Genomic DNA, 18,414 nt, shown 5'->3' with positions numbered 1-18,414 from the left:
ATTCTGCAGACACTTTGAATTGTGTGTGTGTCAAAGTTCATACTGGCTGAAAGTTTTAAAATCAAAACTTCCTTCTTTCCTCTGACACAGTAAAGGTCATGTCCAGCAGCTCTTCATGGATCAGAAACTTTCCTGAAATAACTCTGCAGCCAAACTGCAGCCAGTGAAACTGTATTACATCAATGTCAAAAGTAAAATTATATTCTACTACGGTAATAAGAAACCGAGAAGATGTTCCTTCCTGTCATTACACTTTGCAGGAATGACTGGAAAGGACCTTTGAGACTGAAGACAAAATCCTTTTAATTAATTGAAACCATTTTATATAATAGAAAATGTCTTGTGTGTCAGCATATATTTTATATAGTCATTGGAACTGCTGTTTCCATATTAGAGACCTGTTGTAAAAAATAGTGTCTACTGTTACACCAGAGTTAGAATGCAGTCTTGAATTATGTCTGAAACACAACTGCTCTGACAAGAAAGTTTCTCGACTGCTGTAACAGAAAGACAAGACGTAGGGAGAAACAGGGCAATAGAGAGACTATGAGGGTGTCATGCAAATCATAATACTGTATGTACATACAGTGCACTCTACTTTAAAACACATACATGCATGTTTTTATTTTTACTTGCTCAAATATAAATTAGGGCTGTCGATCGATTAAAATATTTAATCACGATTAATTGCATGATTGTCTAGTTAATTGTGATTAATCTGTTCAGAATGTACCTCAATGTCCCATATTGTGCTCATTTTCAGGTTCATACTTGTATTTTGTGTTTCTACTAGAACATGTTAACATGCCGTAATATTCAAAAAACACTTTATTTTCCTCATACCTGAATATACCTGTATTCACCCCCTGTCTGAAACTATCCGTTTCAGCGGAATTGCAACGGATTTGCGTTGCTAGGCAACAGTTGGAATCCATGTTTACTTTCTGACAGCTGATGTTATTTACAAACACTGCAACAGGAGATAAACTGGGACATATTTAGAATGTTTACGTTTAAATCGCGTAATGGTCTAAATATTGCATATTTGTGACATCCCAAATGGACAGAAATCTTAACGGCTTGTTTCAAACACACAATTTCTGAATACAGGCTGTGTGTATTTATCTGTATATTCAGCGTTTTGATAGTTTAACAGTATTTATATAGCACTTAAACCTGCTTTATAATGTAAAAGAACTGAAAATCTCACTTTTTCACAATATGGGACCTCTAAAGGGAGATTTGTCAAGTAGTTAATACTCTTATCAACACACCCACACATACACACATTTTTACATACAGTATATTTCAAAAATCCATGTTTAACTTTTACATATACTCACATATTGTCACTCTCATGTAGTTTAGAGACTTACATATATGTATTATTACCGTCTCATCTCTTTTGGTATACTTGACTTTTACTGGCCCAAGAAGTTGCTCCTTATAGCCAGAAGGTCTCTTTCAAACCAGGAAATATATGTGTTCCGCTAATTTGAAGTCAAATTGGATTCAAATTCATTTCAATTTTTGTTTGTTTGGACTTGTTTACTCAGATAGCTCCTCTCGTGGTGTTCCCAGGAGGCGTACGTTGTTGGTACAGACAGTGTGTGTGCTTTAATTTGATTGGTGCAATATCTGTCTGGATGAGCAAATTGTTTGCAATATCACTTCAATTCCAAGAGCCTAACAGGCAGTTAAACAGCTGGAGGGATAATATCATGAGCACTGTCCCAACCTTGACTTGAGCACTGCATACATTACCCTGTCACTCCCTATGTTACTCTGCACTGCGATTGGAATCAGGGGGTAACGCACGGACGTATGCTGAGGTTACAGGACTACCCGTCGCCATGTGCCGTTGTCTTTCATGAGGCCACAATCTGACCCATGAAAGAGAGCAACCCTGACTCCTACAAAATGAGTTCCCATTAGGGCTGTCACAGTTAACACGATAATAACATGTTAACACAAATTAATTTGAATGCCCCTAATTTCTTAAACGCATTAATGCAACTTGTGATTTTTATGTTGTAGTGGGCTCAGTTTCAAAGTTAGTAAAGATACTGGTATCATATGAAACTAGAAAACCTAATGAATCCATTGATACCAACCATGTCATACTAGCTTGTTGTGAAGGAGGCTAAATAACGCTCCTAACTTAAACTCGTCAGACACATTCCTGACTGAAACACTGTAATGAATTCCTGTAAATTTACGGTGGATTTACTACAGTATCTTACAGTATTTCATAATAATTGTAAGATACTGTTCTGACCCAGAGAAATCAAGTGTAAAGTTACTGTGAGGGATTTACAGTGCTGGAAATCCATTTATCTTTGTTTTGATTGGGTTTAGTTTAGTCAGTGAGGCTTTTACTGCTAAATTACTGCAACTTCATTATCATCTTCATCGCAGCACACAGGTTTTGGCTGCATCTAAAGGCAGATGCGTCAAGAGCGCAACCTCCCAAGCACATTGGAAAGAAAAAGTGTTACACCTGGCGTTTTCCAAATGTTTTTAGACGCGGCATGTGCACGGTTCCTTTCATTGATACTGTGATGCATTTCTATTACATTGGTCTTTATAAATAAATTACAGCAAAGCTTTATTGAATGTGTATTCTCATGTTCTCATTCCCACATTGACTTTTCTTGTACATAGTTGTCCTCAGTCTCATTTGCTTAAATCGGTCATGGAGGAATCACAATTTAATTGAGACCTGTAAATTAGTTGTATTGTTCTTGTTAACTGTATTTTACGTAATATTAATATTTGTGGATGTGTTGTGGTTGTGCCTTTTGAGTAAAGTGAGAGAGTTTTGAAGCAGAAGGTTTGCTGGAGTTTACTATCCCTACACCTCAGAGCCCTCAAGTCACATGCTTATGTACATTCAGTTGTCTGAACAGCTTCAGGACTTAACAGCAGTATAACACCAGTATTACTATCTCTACACCTCAGAGCCCTCAAGTCACATGCTTATGTACATTCAGTTGTCTGAACAGCTTCAGGACTTAACAGCAGTATAACACCAGTATTACTATCTCTACACCTCAGAGCCCTCAAATCACATGCTTATGTACATTCAGGTGTCTGAATAGCTTCAGGACTTAACGGCAGTATTCCGAAATGCACTTCATGTTTACCAAACACGCAATGTCAATAGGGGCATCACATTAAGTAAACATTTTCTTTTACATGTTATATTGTTATATTATATTATTATTGTATTACATGTTTATTGTATTATAGCACATGCAGTGGTGGTAGAAGTTCTCAGATCTTGTACTTCAGTAAAATTAGCAATACTACCATGTAGAAATACTCCTTTACAAGTAAGAGTCCTGCATTTAAAAAAGTAAAAGTTCAAAAATATTATCATCTGAATATACTTAAAGTACCAAACATAAAAGTACTCATTATGAAGAATAATGTATATTATTGTATTCTAATTATTGATGCCTGAATGTGTTCATCACTTTAATGTTGCAGCTGGTAAAGGTGGAGCTCATTGTAATGACTTTATATACTGCTGGGTAGCTTAATCTATAATAATACATCATTTATTAGTTGATTATATTTTGTATTAATAATCTGAATCTGTAAAGTAACTAAAGCTGTCAGATAAATGTAGTGGAGGAAAAGTTTAATATTTCCCTATGAGATGTAGTTGAGTAGAAGTAGAAAGTAGCAGAACATGGAAATACTCAAGTAAAGTAGAAGTACCTCAAAATTGTAATAAAGTACAGTATTTGAGTAAATGTACTTTGTTACATTCCACCACTGAGTACATTTTATACTGTTGTGTTTTTCAAAGCATTCTTTACTGTTCCTGTTGGAATAAAATAATTGTTAATTATTTAACTACAAAGTAGTAATGTGTTTTTGATACCTTCACTTTTTTTGCATTAAATCATACCGGGATGCTGAAATTGATTGGATGTGGCTAAGCCCCGCCTAGAAAAATTTCCACCAACCGCCACGGTTCCTGGATTCTTTGAAAAAGCCTTGCAGTGCAGGATTACATGATCTTCAGTCAGAGAGACACTTCGGTCAATCTTTAACCACCTAAAGAAGACCTGCAGCTGAGAACTGCTCGGTTTGTGTGGACGTCTGAAGAATGGCGTTGTTTTTACTTGGAGGACGTTTCTTTAAATGCAGAACTGACATTAAGAGAGTCATCACAGCGACCCAGCCATACTGGTAATTGTTTTCTGTTTGATAACTGCACGAATATGTACATTCGATTTAACCACGGAGTGAGAAAACAAGAAATGCCTGACATGCTGTTTGCAACATTTGTGTAATTTTTGCAGAATTTCTCTGAAATATTGTTTGATTTAAAACCACTACATGGCATAGTATGTCCAGGCAGTTCACCATATACAGTATGCACAAAATAATATTGCTGAAATTGTTATAATCCTTAAATATATCAAAATCCCGCTGTAAAACCGACTGTAAATCTAAAGTATTTAATCAATCTATTAGCAGTAGTAGTAGTATTTTAGTTGCTGGTATTAGAATTGTTATATGGTATATTTTGATTTTTGAAATGAAAAATTAACAAATAAAGTTGCGTAAGAAAAATCCCAATAATAGAGAGTTATGCAATGATAACTACTGAAACTGAAACCATATGCCAACATCTACTCTACATTTAGGTAAATGTACAAGTCTCCACATGTTGAAATGTCCCAAATATGTAAGAAAAGTGGTGCAAAACTCTTTAAAATTACAAAATAATAACAATAACAATAGTAATAATTAAAATAATAATAATAATAATAGTTATGATTCAAATTTAGTTTTAAATTTGAGGAGCTTTTTCCCTTCAAAATAAAACAAACAAAAAAAATCTTAGAAGAAAATAATTTTCTATTAACTAGAATAAGATCAGTCATATCATTTCTATAATATAAATAGTCTTTTATTTTTCAACATATAAAATAAACCTCAACCAAATAAAAACCCTTTTGATTAGAACTCAGTGTTGAATTAAAAGCTTTTGCTATCAGGACATTTTGAATATCTGCACAAGTCCCCAAGACTTCATCTCAACTGAAGCATTTGTGCACTTTTTTTTAATTTCGTGACACTCCATCAAAGCAAAGCAGTGCAGCTTTGTGGTTTATTAAGGTATCCTAGCTGGCATGTTCAGGTCAGAGGCCTGAGTCATGTTTAACAGCAAGTCACAACATGGATAGGAACAAAAATAAGAGAAAACTTGTTCTTATACCGCTTCTTGCATGAGGCCCAATGACTCCTACATCAAGATTCAGTCAAAATTATAAGAATGTTTAAAGCAGAAGCTGTCGTTGAGGGTAATGGGGACCATGGTGTTGAGCATGTATCACAACCACTGATCAGAATTTTTTTAAGGCAAATGAAACTCAAGAACAATTTTTGGGGGGTTTTGCTGTGATGTTTTTCACTTGGCAGAACTATTCCATTCTTATCCATCACCATGACCATTACTGCCACCGTCTACCTGTCTGTTTCCCTGCAGCTCTTCGGTGGTCTCAGGCAGGCAGCATGTTAATGGAGTGGATCTGTACTATGAGAGGACAGGCAGAGGGAAACATGCTGTGCTGTTGGTTCCTGGTGCTATGGGTAAATACAACAACACACCTCTTGTTAATGGTAGAAAGGAGACTTTCTGGCGAGACCTCTCACACATACCGTAGGCTATCTCTACTTCATGTCCTTTACATGTTTATGTCCTCTAAGCCTGTGAAAACCTTTTTTTGTCTCTCCTACCACAGGGTGCCCTGGGATTCATTTTGAACATCAGATGAAGTCTCTGAATAAGGAACGCTTTACTCTAGTGGGCTTGGATCCCCGTGGTTACGGACAATCCCGTCCCCCAGCCAGAGATCTCCCCCCTGACTTCTATGAGATTGACGCAAAGGACGGAGTGGATCTGATGAAGGTCTCATCAATCTGTTGATCAGCCATAGGGGATAATTATTACCAATCTGAATGTCATACTAAGAAGCCCCCCCGGGGATAATATGGTGGGAAGAAACATACTGTAGGTGTGTAAATATGAGAGCATGGACTGATAAATTGAAGTTCAGTTTAGTGTAAAGTAACTTTGAAGCAAGTTAATTAGGGCTGTCATTCGATTACAATATTTAACCGCGATTAATGGCATGATTGAAGTATTTAATACTTCAACATGGCAGTAGGTAAATTGATTTATGCAAATGTATGCATATTTTTATTATTGTAAATCAATTAACAACACAAAACAATGACAAATATTGTCCAGAAACCCTCACAGGTACTGCATTTAGTATAAAAACTATATGCTCAAATCATAACATGACAAACTCAAGCGCAACAGGCAACAACAGCTGTCAGTGTGTCAGTGTGCTGACTTGACTATGACTTGCCCCAAACTGCATGATTATCATAAAGTGGGCATGTCTCTAAAGGGGAGTCTTGTCGGTACCCATAGTACCTATTTTCATACACATATCTTGAGGTCAGAGGTCATGGTATCCCTTTGAAAATTTCTATGCCAGTTTTTCCTCGCCAAAATTTAGCGCAAGTTCTGAGAGTTATTTGGCTTCTTTCGCAAAAAGCTTGTGTGACATGGCTGGTACCAATGGATTCCTTAGGTTTTGTAGTTTCATATGATGCCAGTGTCTTCATTCTTGCTTTAAAACTGAGCTACAACCTAAAAATCTCATGTTGCGTTAAAGAAATTAGTGGCATTAGAAAAAATGTGACTGCCCTAAGAGTAATGTAAGACAGTATTACATTGTCACACCAGCTAAATGAAAGCACAGGCTTATAACTGGTTTCAGGATAATAGTGAAAAGACTATAATATTCTTTATGAAGCATAGACTTGAAATAAACAAATCAAGGATTTTGCATGGCACAATTATATTAAAGCACAAATTATACCTCAAAATACCTCCTCTGATCTGTAATCCATCTTCAGATTAAGAAACTATGCATTAACAATCAAATAAATTTTGAATAAATCTAATCTATACACTGCTCTGAGTGGCTGATGTATAAAGGGAAGCATTCTCACTTTTGCTGACACTGATGATAATCCCGATTGTTATATCAAATACAAAGTTTATCAATCCATGCTCTTGGTTTTGCACACAAATGTTCACATCAGTATTTTTTTTTTATTCCAAAATGTAATTCACTGTCCAGCAAATATGTGCTCTGATTACCGAATTGTGTGATTAGAAAAAGGGAAACTAATTAACATCTGTATGTTCATTATTTAGTGCATTTGTTGTATATGAGACAATGTTAGTGATCGTATAGTATTTTTTTCATTTTATTGACAGGCACTGGGCTTTAGCAAGTTCTCTGTGATGGGTTGGAGTGCGGGAGGAACCGTCGCTCTGATTGCAGCAGCGAAGAACCCCGACCTGATTAAACAACTGGTTGTATGGGGGGCCAAAGCCTTTATTACCGAGGTGGATGTCAAGATTCACAACGGTAATCTGCCAATGTAGTCTACTACAAACTGTGTGAACTGTGCATGGTGTATTCTTTCCTAACTGTGTATATTGTGTTTCCTCCTGTGTGCATGGGTTTCGTAGAGACACGTGATGTCTCCACGGCCAGATGGGAGAAAATAGGGCCGATGACGGAGATGTATGGAGAAAAAGCCTTTGCTAAAGGCTGGTCGGACTTGTTGGATGCGTACTCACAATTTCCAAATAGACCAGGAGGTACTGAATCAATGTTGTTACAGACTCATTACACATGTGAAGCTGAAACTGAAAACCATCCGATATAATAAAATCAAGACATGGAGGGGAAATTCTTTGCAATCATAATGCGATTATAAAGTAAGTTGTTGTTGTGATGGAAACAGTCTCAAGGCAGTTCATGAAATAGTCGTAACATTGAATCTATTTGATTTGTGTATATAGACACGAAAATCCCTTTCTGACGCTCAGCAAGACTTTCAACAACATATTTTTTGTGCATTTTCCTACGAATGTCCAGCAACATGTGAAGCATGTGTCAATTTCCACTCTAATCTTTTCAAAAATAAAACTACTACTTAGTTAGGTTTAAGAAAAAATTTACTTGGTTAGGTTAAGGCAACAACACTCAGTTAGGTTTAGGAAAAGATCGCGGTTTGGGTTAAAACAACACCGGAAGTGGCGCAACTTAGGAGGGAAGACATTAATTTCTGCCACAAGATCTCTACTACTTTCATACAAAAGGAACATATGGATGCTCTTTAATTTGATTATGTTCTAATAAATTTCAGCTGAAAAGAGTAAAACCAAAACGTTAACTTAAATGTCCTCTGGTCAGGGAGTATCTGCCTGGAGCTTCTGCCACTAATCAGCTGTCCAACCCTCATCGTCCATGGAGAGAGGGATAGAATTGCGCCCTTCTTCCACTCACAGCTCCAGCACGAACACATCAAGGGATCACGGTGAGACAACAAACACACACATTTAAAGGGGAACATCACCTAAATTAAGTATTCCAATATGTGATTTCCATGGCCTAGGAAAGTTCAATCAATATTTGTGAACTTGAGCTACTCTCTCTCAAGCCCAGAAACCAGAGAAGTAAGTCTCAAACTTATGATGTCATAGGGTATAAAGTGTGGAGCTGCTCCAGACAATGAATGGGAGACTGATTTTGTGGAACCACAGAATACCAAAATACCCAAATGAGCTTTATTCTATAGTAGTGTTCTCAGTTGTGAAACAGAAGATGTTCCCATATACTCAGAACATTCCTCTGGGTGCTCTCAGTGTCATCTATAACATCTTTCCCTATTCATTGTCTATGGAGCGGTTCCACACTTTATACCCTATGACATCACAAATTTGAGTTTTAGCCCTCTAGTTGTTGGATTTGGAAGAGAGTTGTTCATGCCTACTTTTATTTTTTGGACTGTCTTAGACCATAGGGAATAACATGTATGAATTTCGAAAATGGGCGTAGTAACCCTTTAAACAACATTGCCATTACCTCAAATTCAGGAAATGACACTAGTGTGTTTTTTCAATCCCAAATCTAGATTACACATAATACCAAATGGTGGCCACGCTCTCCATGACGACTACCCTGATGAATTCAACAAACTGGTGGAAGACTTTCTGGAAGACTGATAGATTAATTAACACTGTGAAATAACAACCATGATCATTTTGTGGAGAAGAGAAGGGTGACTGCAAATATTTACACTACCAGACTTCATTTTAACTTTAATTATTTCATTCTACTCTGTTTTCATGAGGCATCAATTGTTAAATACTTTTCTATAATTACTTTTTTTATGAAGGAAGTAGGGGACTTATTTCCCATATTATGTAACTCTCTAACATTTGCTGTAATAATGGATAATTCAACGTTAAAAATCAAACACTAATGAAATGATCCATTAGCATTAATACGAGCCATTACTTACAATTTATAAGCCCTTTATTAAAATGGTACCAAAAGTTACAACATGTTGATTTATATTTAATTTTTAATTTACACAGTAAACAGTGGTGGAATGTAACTAAAAACATTTACTCAAGTACAGTACTTGATTACAATTTTGAGGTACTTGTAATTTATTTGAGTATTTCCATTTTCTGCGACTATATACTCAACTAAATGTATTTGACTACAACATAAATCAACCAATACCTTATGATGTATTATTATGGATTAAGCTACCCAGCAGTATATAAAGTAGTTAAAATTAGCTCCACCTTTACCAGCTGCAACATTAAAGTGATGGACGCATTAATGCATCACTAATTATTATCCAAAAATATTATTCTGAAATAGGCCATTGTGCATAATGAGTACTTTTGCTTTTGGTTCTTTATGTGGGCTATATTGTGATAATGTACTTTTACTAATGTAACATTTTGAATGCATGACTTTCACTTGTAAGTGTTTCTTGTAATGGAAATTGTGGGATTAAAGGTTTACGTGCATGTAATCTGAATGAAATGTAATCTTTGGTGGCTGTAGTAAATAAACTGGGGAAAAAAAGTTTGGTAACTTGTGTTTGTTGGATTATTTCTCTGTTGTTACAATGCTAATTGGCATTGTATTTTACATCATTGGAAAGCCTGTTTATTTACCTTCACAATGATGTCCAACTTGTAAGGATCATGCATTTGTGGGATGAGCAGCACAGCTGATTATGTGGGTAGCGCCCAAGAAAAATTTGCCAAAATGCTCTGCCAATAGTAAACAGTGTATTCTCCTGTTGGTATTGACTCTTGTTTTGAGTTGTTTGGTAGATTGGATGATTGAACTCTCTATCAGTAACAAGGAACAAACAAGATATACTGGCAGTTTTACACTTTATTCATTTAATACACGGTCAGGAGCCTCAGTAGTGGGTGGAAGATCCATACGCAGCCACAACAGCCTGGCACCTCCTCCTCATGCTGGTCACCAACCTGGTCACACGTTGCTGTGGGATGGCGTTCCAGTCCCCGACCAGGATTCCAGGGCACGCCCATGCTGATCCCGAAAGTGTTCAATTGGGTTGAGGTCTGGACACAGTGACATCATTGAGGGAATACACAACCACGCTGATCACCCAGCAGACCGCTGTTTGTGTCCCATGTGAAATCAAAAGTCAACGTTGACTCATTTGACCTGAATTCTATACTTACACACGTGGCGTTACTTAAGTACGTAGATTCGTTACAAACATACTCGTTTTTAACCCAAATATATATATAACCGGATAAGATTTTCAATTTGTGCACTAGGGAATAATATCATTCTTTGTCATTAATGAAACCGTTTTTTCCTCCCGTCCTCATCCACTGTGAGGTCAGGGTGTGGAGCTGGCTGGGTTTGGTGAAATACAATTCATCAGGGGTTTAAACATTATAACTACCTACTACTTTAGTATGTTTGGTTTTCAGCTTTCATTTACTTTGAACAATTTTTCAAATGTTCATCAGTACCATCATTAAGGACATGCGCAGTAAGGGAAAATTAAAGACAATTATTACACAAGAAAGCAGCATTAGCCAATATTTAAAAAGTAGTCTTTTTAAGTTGGTATGAGGCTTAAAACTGTCAAGCCGCTCCGACATCACTGATCAATCAACCCTGACCTGAGAGCCTATCGGCAGAGAAAAATCAATCACATGCAAGAAAATAAGTGGACAGAAACTAAATGAGGTCAGCTCTCCACAGACAGTCTGAACCTCCTCTTTATGGACATAAATTATGAGCCGTTCACATCGACGCTTGAAACATTCATCATTTTCTCTGCTGCTGCTTTCTGAGCAGGATGAAACTCAGAATTACCGCCTCGTGGTTGTATGCCTCCGCCAACCAGTCAAGTTGCAGTTTACATCCATGGCTGTCCAAAATGTCATCACTTCATCATATTATGCTATTAGAAATTTGTGTGGAATTGTGATAAGAAAGAATCCTTGAGTTAGTGCCAAAAAGGTCACAGTGACCTCTGACCACCAAAACCTAATCAGTTTAACTTCGAGCCCAACTGGATATGTTTGTGCCAAATTCGAAGAATGTCGCTCTAGGCGTTCCTGAGGTATTGTGTTCACGAGAATAGGACCGACGTAAGGTCACAGTGATCTTGACCTTTGACCAACAAAATTCAATGAGTTCATCCTTGAGTCCAACTGGACGTTTGTGGCAAATTTGAAGAAATTCCCTCCAGGCATTCCTGAGATATCACATTCACAAGAATGGACCGAACATATGTACGCACCTACAGACGGACGGACGCACAACCCGAAAACATAAAACATATAAAACCTGATGATAAAAAGAGAACTTAACACCAATGTCTTAAAGTTTTTTGCAGAGGCAGCTGCTGGCAAAGGCAGAATAGGCAAATGCTTGGGATGCCAGAAAAACAATAATATGTAAATTGTGGAGGCCAAAGTGCCCTCCATGTTGTTTTTTCACGGTTTCTTGGTAGAAGCATGCACTAAGATCTCTCCAGAAATCAATATACAGTATGATAGGCCGATACATTTTTATATAGTGCAAATACAGTACGCACCCAGGTAGGGGTGGGCGATACATCGAATATAGTCGATGAAGTGCACTCGAAGAGCGCAGACCTCCGCCAAGGCAAGATTCATGTACGTCGCTGTGGTGTTAACGCACAGGCTGAGCGGAGTTATTAAAAAAAAATACCGAATCCGGATCATGATCCGGATCGCCACCAAAATCTAATGGATTTTTCATTGTTTCATGAACTTCATTCAAATTCATTGCAGACTTTTGGAGTAATCCTCCAAACCAACAAACCAACAAACAACCAAAGCAGGTGAAAACATGAACTCCTCCCTAGGCCTTCGGCCTTGGCGGAGATAATAATCACTCAGAGCTGTTTGTTCAATGCACACCATTAACAATATGCTGCAGGATCATGTCTGCAGCCTCTAGTTTTGCAGATGTGCGGTGTATAATTTCGTGGATTCCTTCGTTTCAATGTTCTGACACGACACCAGAATCAAACAGTAATTGATTTTCTGTGGATTTGTTTTTTTCTCACTTGAGCTGTTCCTCATAGATTCTGAGTTAAAAGAATGAGATCATTTGCAGTATAGCAGCTGACTTTTGTACTTTACGCAAATCTCTAAACCCCATTTCCTCTGGATCATCAGAATAAATTCCGTGGCGTCAGCAGGATTATTACAGCGAGCTTTCGGTTTATGTAAAAGGCCAGATCACTACTCACATTGCTGTGCACATGTAAATGAAGCTGTAGTGTAAGTTCAGTCAGGAAGACTATATGCTTTCGCATGCTTAGGCCTGTAGTTTAGTTCTCCACAGGAAAGCACTTTAACTATTTACATTAAAAAACACACCACCTTAACCCTATAATGTTCCAGTTGGAATATTATTGGAGTATTATAGGCCTACTATAGAAGATGCATAGCCCAAGTATAATAATATGGCATGTGACGGAGTAGCCGTCACTGACTGTGGGCAGCGCACACACATAACCCCAGGCCGCACACACCAACATTTCTCCGCTGCGCCGCTGGCTGCAGGCAGCGCACACACACACACACACACACACACACACACACAAGCCAAACATTTCTCCGCTCCCTTCCTGATTCAATCTGAAGTTAAAACACATCGCGACATATCCCTCTCCCCTAAACTGTTTGTCAGTAGTGCAACCAAGGGTGCACACTTGATTGTTCTGCTGTTTCCTATACGCATATATTCACATAAATATTATTCTCACTCACCAGTCGATGAAACACTGCCTGTCCATCCTGTCATGTCCCATTCATGGGTTTGACGAGCGAAACAGGGGCTTTACAAGTTCCCTGTTAAAAAGAGCGTTCTCGCACGTTTTTGATGTCATGTGATCAGCATAAATATGTTTGATATTTTTCATTGTGATTTTGTTGCAAATTAACTTATTTTGTTTGGGGAGGGGGGGGGAGGGGACGTTTAGACAGAGGTGTAGAATTTATATGTAAAATATGCCTAGTTTAAATGGGCTATAAATGTCTTCTCTGCTGAAGAATGTTGTTAATTGTAATTTTCTATGTAAGTAAAAACGCCCAGGGGAGGGGCTATTAGTTTAAAAGGGGGTCATCTTGGCCTGGTGAAGTCAGTCTTATCCTGAAGTGGTTACAGAAAAGGTAACATTCAGGGAATTTACAGATTGCATTTTGGATTGTTTTTTTTGCCTTTTTCTGACAGAAAAGTATGGAGTTATTGAGGAACTCAATTTTCAGTGCTATTTGATGTTTTTGTACATAGCTTATTTTCTATTTTTCACCTTTTGTAAATTTTAGCACTGATTGCACTTTGGGAGGCCGGCATAATAAAAGGGACTAATAGTGTTTTCATGTTGTACGGAGTTTTGAAGTAGAACCCCGCGACATGGCGATAAAACCACAGCTGATTATGACTGACACAGTATAACATGCTTAAAGAGATAATGAATAAATATGAATAAGTCGCAAGAGATTGTTGATACCGGCAGATCTACAATATTTTCATCCCATAAATCACACGAGCAGCTTGGACAGTAAACATATATGTCGATCACATCAATCAGTAAAATGAGGCCACATCACCAGAGAGCAACTGTTGAATGATGACAGTGTCACAGTTTAAATGTGTGTCAGAATATGTCAAGTGGAGAGACCTGGGAAATCAGCCGTGAATGTTAAATGGTTTATGTAGGCGGCAGTTGGAATAACAAGCTCAGACTGTCTCAGTGCGACTTCAGTGCTAGATCTTAAAAGGTCTTTCTTGAAATCTGATAAAAAAAATGTCCTGAAATAGCAGTTTCCAGTGGATCGAGTGGAAATTGAGTTTGTTGAGGTGAGGTGTTGTCGTTGGTGCAGTGGACAAGTGTGGACAGAGAAAGGAAGGAATAAAAATCTAAAAATGTTAACTCACCCTGGACAGGACAACCTCTAAGGTGATGTTCTGGGGAGGAGCGCTGGGTACTGCAGAAACAAAGACAAAAATCTCTGTAAATATGTATATCAGGTTATTCACAAAGATGAAACCAGCTGAAACTGATAACTTTGACATGAATCTGCACACTTTCTATATATTATTTAAATGTAACCTCACTGACACAGGCTTCTTAAAATCCTTAACAGGAAACAATCTGAGTGGGAAAAACAGGCCACAGCTCATGTCCACACGGAGGTCACAAGCCAAACAGCTGTATTCGAGAGACAGGAACACATCCAATGACTAGGATCATAGTTTTAAGTAAGTAACTAACCACTCACCAGTGACAATAACTAATAGGCTATTTACTATTTAACCTTCGTTGCAACAAGCTAGTATGACATGGTTGGTACCAATGGATTCATTAAGTTTTCTAGTTTTATATGATGCCAGTATCTTCCCTCTAGCTTTAAAACTGAGCAACTGAATACAACCTAAAAATCGCAAGTTGTGTTAATGCATTAAAGAAGTTAGTGGCGTTAAAATCAAAATGGACGTTAACGTCAAGTTAACGTTGCCAGCAGAGAGTGCAAAACTTCCAATAGAAGAAAGTGTTGGTGAATATTATGGTTATGGACAAAACCAAGTTAAGATGGCGCAAGTACCCGGTCTGCTGTGCGGATACATTTTCATGGGAGTTGTAGTTTTTTGTTGGCTAAAAAAGGAATCATAGTTTAACTTTGTTTAAATCTGACACATTCTCACCCACTTGGTCAGTAGCCCTATGCTTCAAACTATGACGCTCTAGGTTTAGGCAACAAATCTACTTGGTTAGGTTTAGGAAAAGATTGTGGTTTGGGTCCAAATTACTATGCTTGTACGTAGCTAAGTACGTAAGTTCCGTAACAAAAGATAGTGGCTTGAGGTAAAATAAGTATGTTTGATATGTGTTACGTGCCGTGCTGTTTTGCATGTACGTTGTGTTTTGGTGCCCTCTTCCCTGTCTCCTCAGGTGCCGCCCTCCTCCCCCCTCTGCAGTTGCAGTGGATGAAGGTACGCAGCCTGCCGCGGATCAGCAATCAGGGCGGACTATAAGAGAGCAGGAGAACGGAGCAGAAGTGGCCAGTGGGCCAAACGGCAGTATTCAATACTGTGTGTGGTGGTTGACGTCGTTGTTGGCGATATATGCTATATGCTAGAGCTAGCTAGCTAGCTCTAGCATATAGCATACTCATGGGGATTTAGAGGTTTTTTTTATTAGTTATTTACAGTCAGTGTGTTGCTGAGTGCTGAGCTCAATCTGTCTGGTGTCAGATCACTGCTGTCAATCAATCACCCTGATGATGACATCAGCACAGACAGGAGGCAGACGGATCGACGCTGAGACGGCGTTCAGCCTCCGAGATCTGACTGTGTCGCTGCAGCAAGACAAGATTACCACCGGACGCATGACAGGTGTCATTACACACACATGCACACACAAAATCCATCCCTCTGAACCGTCAGGAAAATGTCCTGGAAAATGATCCAAAACAAAGATGAAGAAGGAGGGGAAGAAGACGATGGAGAAAAGAAAGAAAGCTGACAATTAAGATGAAGACAAAGAAGAAGAGCAGAAAAACAAATAGGAGGATGTAGGAGGCAAACAAGAAAAGTAAGAGAAAGATTACAAAGACGATTACGAGAGAAAAAGAAAGGAAAAGACAAAATGAAGAACAGGAAGTACAAGACGAAAAAAAGGAAAGAACAAGCAAAAGCGAAGACGGAGAAGAAAATAAACATGATGGAAGATGCAGGGGGTGAAAACAAATAATATAAAGGCAACAAACAAAAAAACACAAGAGATTGGAAAGAAGACGATGATGGCAAAGACAAAGATGAAGAGGATGAATAGCAGGAGGAAGAGGATGAACAGTACAATGATGAAGAGGCAGCAGACATGTTGTCGTTAAAATTGAGAATCAAAGGCTGTATTCGAAACCGCATACTATACTAGTAGCACGTACTGATTTGGCCAAAATGTAGTATGCAGTATGCGAACAAAAGCAAAATCTACAGTATGCCAAAAGTGCCCGGATGTCGTACTGATTTGGAAAAAATCTCCAGTATGCATCGGACCAGTCTATCTCGCCTACTGTATCCCACAATGCAAAGCGTTGGTCTGCTACAGGCTACGGTTACAAAAACAGCAGCCAAAAACGGCTCGGTTTTTACATTTTTCTTAGCTATTTCATCACTTAATTCACTTCAGAAAGTTTTTGAGTCGAGAAATCAACCGTGTAGATTATTAATATCGGCAGTTTTACGAAGTTAGATGGCCAATCGAACATTTGCTCCACCGTTGTCGGAGTTTAGAAGCTCCACAAAATGCCGTGACAGCTAGCTAGCGCCTGCCGGGGTCGCTGCCAGCAAGCCGGGTAGTCACGCTCAGAGACCCCGCTATGAACTGGCTGGAGCTCTCTAGAGACCGGTCTGTAGACAAGAGGCTTTTATTTCCTTGTTGACGGATCGTTTGTTTACATTATAAATTAACAGGAACCTGGAACCACTGTTTAGTTGCTGTAACTGAAAAAGCAGTTTGAGTAACGTAAATTTTGTGGATCAATATTTTATATTTCCCGTCTCCCCTCGTTGATGATCCTGTTTGTCTCACTTCATTGTGAGCTGTTATAATAAATAGTTTGAACCTGTAGTATCTTATAAATTAAACAAGCAGAACATAAACAACAAAATCAAAGTTGTATTTTTTGATAATATTGCAATAGTGATACGAGTTTGTTTTTTTGTCCAGTGCTTTAAGAGCTGGTTTAAAGGCTAAAGCCTGGTCTAGCATACTGCTAAATACATCGCTTTAACTGTTACATACTGCATACTACTGAGGAACGCAGTATGCAGTATGTACTGTATACTGCATACTGCGTTCCTCAGTAGTATGCAGTAGGCGGTTTCGAATACAGCCAAAGTGTTTTGGTTTGAATGAACTCCACGTCTGTCCAACCAGACGCCTGATTAACTGCCAGCAGATTATCTGTTGATTCAGCTGCTCACTGACTGTGTGTGCATGTGTGTTTGTGCATGTGTGTGTGTGTGTCAGTTTTATTGTGGATTCAATTAGCCCACAACTCATTGTTATCATTGAGACGCAGCCGGAAGATTCACAATACAGCCTCTCTGCATCTGCGTGTGTTATTACAGATCATCTTTATGGCGTGATTGCAGCTGGACAGATGCCTCCATTCTCTCTCTCGCTGTCTATGTGCGGAAGTTTATTAACGACAACGGGGCCCGTCCGAGCGGCAGTCGGCAGCTGAATGTGAATCTCAATGGTCCATTCAGAGGAGATATTAAAGATGCACTCTGTGTTCCAAATGTCTACGTTTATTATATTTCCTGTATGTTCTTTGTTTTCACTTTTGTACCGAAAATGTACAGAACTGTGACCCCAAAACCGAGGTACATACTGAACCGTGAATTTTGTGTACCGTTACATCCCTAATGGCTACTTAAAACATACACCGATCAGCCATAACATTAAGACCACTGACAGGTGAAGTAAATAACATTGATTATCTCGTTACAATGGCACCTGGCAGTGGGGGGGATATATTAGGCAGCAAGTGAACATTTTGAACATTGAACTTTGTGTTAGAAGCAGAAAAAATGGGCAAGCGTAAGGATGTGAGCGACTTTGACAAGGGCCAAATTGTGATGGCTAGACGACTGGGTCAAAGCATCTCCAAAACTGCAGCTCTTGTGGGATGTTCCCGGTCTGCAGTGGTCGGGACCTACCAAAAGTGGTCCAAGGACGGAAATCCGGTGAACCGGCAACAGGGTCAGACCCAAGGCTCATTGATTCACGTGGGGAGCGAAGGGCTGGCCCGTGTTGTCCGATCCAATAGAAGAGCTACTGTAGCTCAAATTGCTGAAAAAGTTAATGCTGGTTCCGATAGAAAGGTGTCAGAACACACAGTGCATCGCAGTTTGTTGCGTATGGGGCTGCGTAGCCGCAGACCGGTCAGGG

The 18,414-nt window shown here is 38.7% G+C and overlaps 2 protein-coding genes across 2 annotated transcripts in view; one reads left to right on the top strand and one right to left on the bottom strand.

Annotated features, from left to right (window-relative positions):
- dcc (DCC netrin 1 receptor) overlaps positions 1-18,414 on the bottom strand; it is a 251,873-nt gene that overhangs the window by 83,815 nt on the left and 149,644 nt on the right. Inside the window, exon 12 of the mRNA XM_037753405.1 lies at positions 14,391-14,440. Within this exon, the coding sequence (XP_037609333.1) occupies positions 14,391-14,440 (50 nt within the window). The remainder of the gene's footprint in view (positions 1-14,390; positions 14,441-18,414) is intronic.
- LOC119478073 (valacyclovir hydrolase-like) lies at positions 4,005-9,987 on the top strand. Its single transcript, XM_037752490.1, has 7 exons — positions 4,005-4,203; positions 5,510-5,613; positions 5,766-5,932; positions 7,322-7,475; positions 7,580-7,711; positions 8,310-8,433; positions 9,031-9,987. The coding sequence occupies exons 1-7, from the start codon at positions 4,121-4,123 to the stop codon at positions 9,119-9,121; spliced, it is 855 nt and encodes a 284-aa protein (XP_037608418.1). The 5' UTR covers positions 4,005-4,120; the 3' UTR covers positions 9,122-9,987.

Source organism: Sebastes umbrosus, chromosome 19 (assembly GCF_015220745.1).
Source record: "Sebastes umbrosus isolate fSebUmb1 chromosome 19, fSebUmb1.pri, whole genome shotgun sequence".
Lineage (NCBI taxonomy): Eukaryota > Metazoa > Chordata > Actinopteri > Perciformes > Sebastidae > Sebastes > Sebastes umbrosus.
This window is presented reverse-complemented; position numbering and strand designations above follow the sequence as displayed.